The sequence below is a fragment of the Molossus molossus genome, unplaced genomic scaffold (genome assembly GCF_014108415.1).
Source record: "Molossus molossus isolate mMolMol1 unplaced genomic scaffold, mMolMol1.p scaffold_m16_p_18, whole genome shotgun sequence".
NCBI classification, from domain to species: Eukaryota; Metazoa; Chordata; class Mammalia; order Chiroptera; family Molossidae; genus Molossus; species Molossus molossus.
In genome coordinates, this window is record NW_023425353.1 from 62548924 (window position 1) to 62551927 (window position 3004).

Consider the following 3004-nt stretch of genomic DNA (forward strand, 5'->3'; position numbering starts at 1 on the left):
AGAAGAGACTGGAGAACCAATCAGCTGAATAAACAGGGATCAGGCTTTATTGAGTACACTCCGGGCGGGTTCACAGACTCCGGGGGTCAGGAGTCCGAGAAGCCGCGCTCAATGTAGGGGCTCGTGTCTTTTATATCTGCCTGTTGTAGCTGGAATTTGTCCCTTAGGGTTTGGCCCTGCGGGGGCTATGCATGGAGCCTCTGGAATGTGAATAGATAAGAGCAGGATGGGAGTTAATCTACAAGCTCGAGGCAGGCCGTTCAGGGTGGGAGACAAGGCTGAGCAAGGTGACAATGGTCGAGCACTTTGCCTGGCGCCAGTCCCCCAGGCCAACGGACAGCGGTTAAGGACATTCTTGCCCCATCAAATGAGATTAAGACTACCAAAGTGAGCCTGATCTGTGTCCTTACAGACAACAGAGGGAGTGGACGGGTGGGAAGAGGAGCTTGTGGTAGGGGTACGGGGCCTCCCCTTCCTTCTGCAGCTCTAGAAATTCCTCAGGATATTGGAGATGATGTCGAACTTGGCTTTCTCGTACATGTCTCTGACCACAGGTGGCAGCTTGGAGCTGTCAATCTCCGAAGTGGCTGCCTCCGGGGATGTAGACCGCTTCTCCCTCAGGACCTGCAGAAGTGATGCTGCCATCACTCTCATCACCCTCACTGATTGTCACACCCCCATTCCTGTCCTGCCTATGGACCTTCTCTCCAGGTGGGGATGAAGAGACAGAGGCCCTGGCAGCAATGTCAGTCATGGGTCTGGAGGTGGTCCCCAATCAGGCCCTTCCCCTCGGAGCCCAGAGGGTCTGGGCAAGCCTGGACTTTGGGACCCACATCCACCCTGGCTATTCCACTCACTCGCCAGGAGGCTCCACCTCTGGTTTCAGTTTTCCCAAACATGGAATGGGGAGGAGGGTCAGTTTACAAGGAGTCTCTTGGACCCAGAGCAGAACCGGTGTCCTGCCTGAGAAGGCAGAATGCCTCTCCCAGAACCCCCAAGCCCCGACCACCAAGCTCTCCTCCCCTCCCCTCCCCTCCCCTCCTGCCAAATGACCCACTGTCCCGTCAAGATCCCTCCTGAGAGCTTGCACTGAGGAAGGCTTGATTGGCCCCAGTCTCCAGACGAGGAAACTCGCCCAAGCCAATGGCTCACCTCTTGGCGGCCTGGGCAGTCGACCGTCAGGACACGGAAACGCCTCAGCCTCAAGAAGAAACCCGTGCAGTTCCGCTCCTCCTGCAAGGCGGCGACACAGGCTGGAAGCGGTCCACTGCCCCAAGACCTGCCTCCCGAGCTAGAGGTGCTGGCTGAGGAGTACCCCAGGCCCCCCCAGAAAGGGCCACCGCTGGGAAGGACCCAAGTGGACTTGATGCACACCCATCAAGGTAAAAGCTGTTGTTGTCAGTTACTCAGTGGGAATAAGCATCGTTAAATTAGCATGTTGGGAGAGAGCCCTGTTTAAAATATGTACATACATAAAAAGGACACAGAAGAGGACACACCCATGATTGTCTGTCCCTGGGTAGTGGGGTTATGGGAGATTTTTACCTTATTTTATTTTGCTTCTCCACAGTTTGTTAATTTGCTATCATAAAATGTTACTTTTATAATTTTTTATATCTAAGGTGCATTATAATCCCACTTTTTTCTATCTAGTATTTTTAGCCTGTGTTGCTTTCATTGTAAAGATTGAGAATAATTTAAAGTAAGAAAAAGCAATAGGGAAAAATTGTTGTTTTTTCCCCAAAAAGCTTCTACAGTGAAACCTCCCACGGCCAGGTGAAGTGGGTGGAGGCAAACACACAGCCTCCCCTGGGCTGGGACACTCACCCCACCATCCCTGAAGGCGCACTCCTGGGGTTGTCGCTGCCTTCCTGAAAGGCACACCGTCTCTTTGATCCTGAAGTTGAGCAGTGTCCTGGTGGTGGAGTTCTAGGAAGCAGGAGAGCCCCTGATCACCTCCCTTCCGCAGAGTGCAGCAAAGGCACAGTGAGCTAGCTCGCAGTTACAGGTTGGAAGGCGCTGGGCTGAGGTCTGCACTTTCCACCAAAACCAGGGGCCTCTTAAGTGGCCTCAGCAGAGGTTTAAGGTGTGCGGAGCTTTTGGAAACCAGCCAAAGGATGCACTTCACAGCTATCGACCTTGAGGGGTCACTTCCCATTTTTGCCCCTCAATTTCGGCCAACTGCCAGAAGAGAGGAAAGGGGGCAGGAAGGGGACATTGGAGGCCCCTGGGAAGGCTCTGGTGAGACCAGTCCCTTTCCTGTCTGTCCTCTGAAACATTCCTTCAAGCCCAGGGCCCGAGTGCAGGACAGATTCCCAGACTCCACCTTTCATGCCTGGGTAAAGCCCCACATTTCCCAGCTCGGCAGCTGTCAGGCCAGAGATGACAATCTCTTACCTTCCAGCGGGAGAAACATCGTAATAATAACAATAGCTTATCTTAACCGAGCACTCTGGCCTTGTGCCAGGCACTCTCTCCTGCCTGCCACCCTCACAGGCTGCTACAAGGCAGGTGTTCCCAGCTTCCCTGGCTTGGGGCCATGGACACTCACCGAGCTAGGCGGGGGGACAGCTTCCAGCAAACCAAAGAGGGGCTGTCCTTGTCGCCCATAGTTGAAGAACTGCAAGGCCTGGGTGACAAGCTTCTCATAATAACTCTGACGGCGTTGGGCCACACAGGCCACTGCTGCCAAGCCTACCACCAGCACGAGTGCCCTCCAAGCCCCTGCCATTGTTCCTTCTCTGATCCACTGCCACTTACTGCCCCTTTTAGGTGCTCCTTGGGCTGCCGTGCCTAAGGGCTTCTGGCGACATACAGGGCTGGTGCCTTCCTGAAAGGGGCCTCTCCTTTCCTTTGCCAGACATCCACTGTTGGCCAATGTTCTGAAATACCGTTGGCTAAGAAGCAGGTAGGTTTGGGCAACAGGTCAGGGCCTAGGAGTGAGGTGAGAGCCATGAGCTGGGGACAGGAGACCTGTGTGATGTTGGGCAAGACACTTCACTCT

At 54.2% G+C, this 3004-nt stretch overlaps 1 protein-coding gene across 1 annotated transcript; it reads right to left on the reverse strand.

Annotated features, from left to right (window-relative positions):
- Positions 1-303: 303 nt before the first annotated feature.
- Positions 304-2788, reverse strand: LOC118633106 (15 kDa protein B-like). Its single transcript, XM_036266633.1, has 4 exons — positions 2552-2788; positions 1828-1929; positions 1153-1233; positions 304-624 (listed from the first exon to the last, which is right to left on the reverse strand). Exons 1-4 carry the CDS (start codon positions 2729-2731, stop codon positions 487-489), a joined length of 501 nt encoding a protein of 166 aa, XP_036122526.1. The 5' UTR covers positions 2732-2788; the 3' UTR covers positions 304-486.
- Between the last annotated feature and the right edge of the window lie 216 nt (positions 2789-3004).

Excerpts from the sequence above, each read along its gene's own strand:
- LOC118633106 (XM_036266633.1), bottom strand. The coding sequence starts at position 2,731 with ATGGCAGGGGCTTGGAGGGCACTCGTGCTGGTGGTAGGCTTGGCAGCA. Across the intron at positions 1,234-1,827 it reads GCGCCTTCAGGGATGGTGGG|GAGGAGCGGAACTGCACGGG; the intron begins GTGAGTGTCCCA and ends GCCGCCTTGCAG. Across the intron at positions 625-1,152 it reads ACTGCCCAGGCCGCCAAGAG|GTCCTGAGGGAGAAGCGGTC; the intron begins GTGAGCCATTGG and ends TCACTTCTGCAG.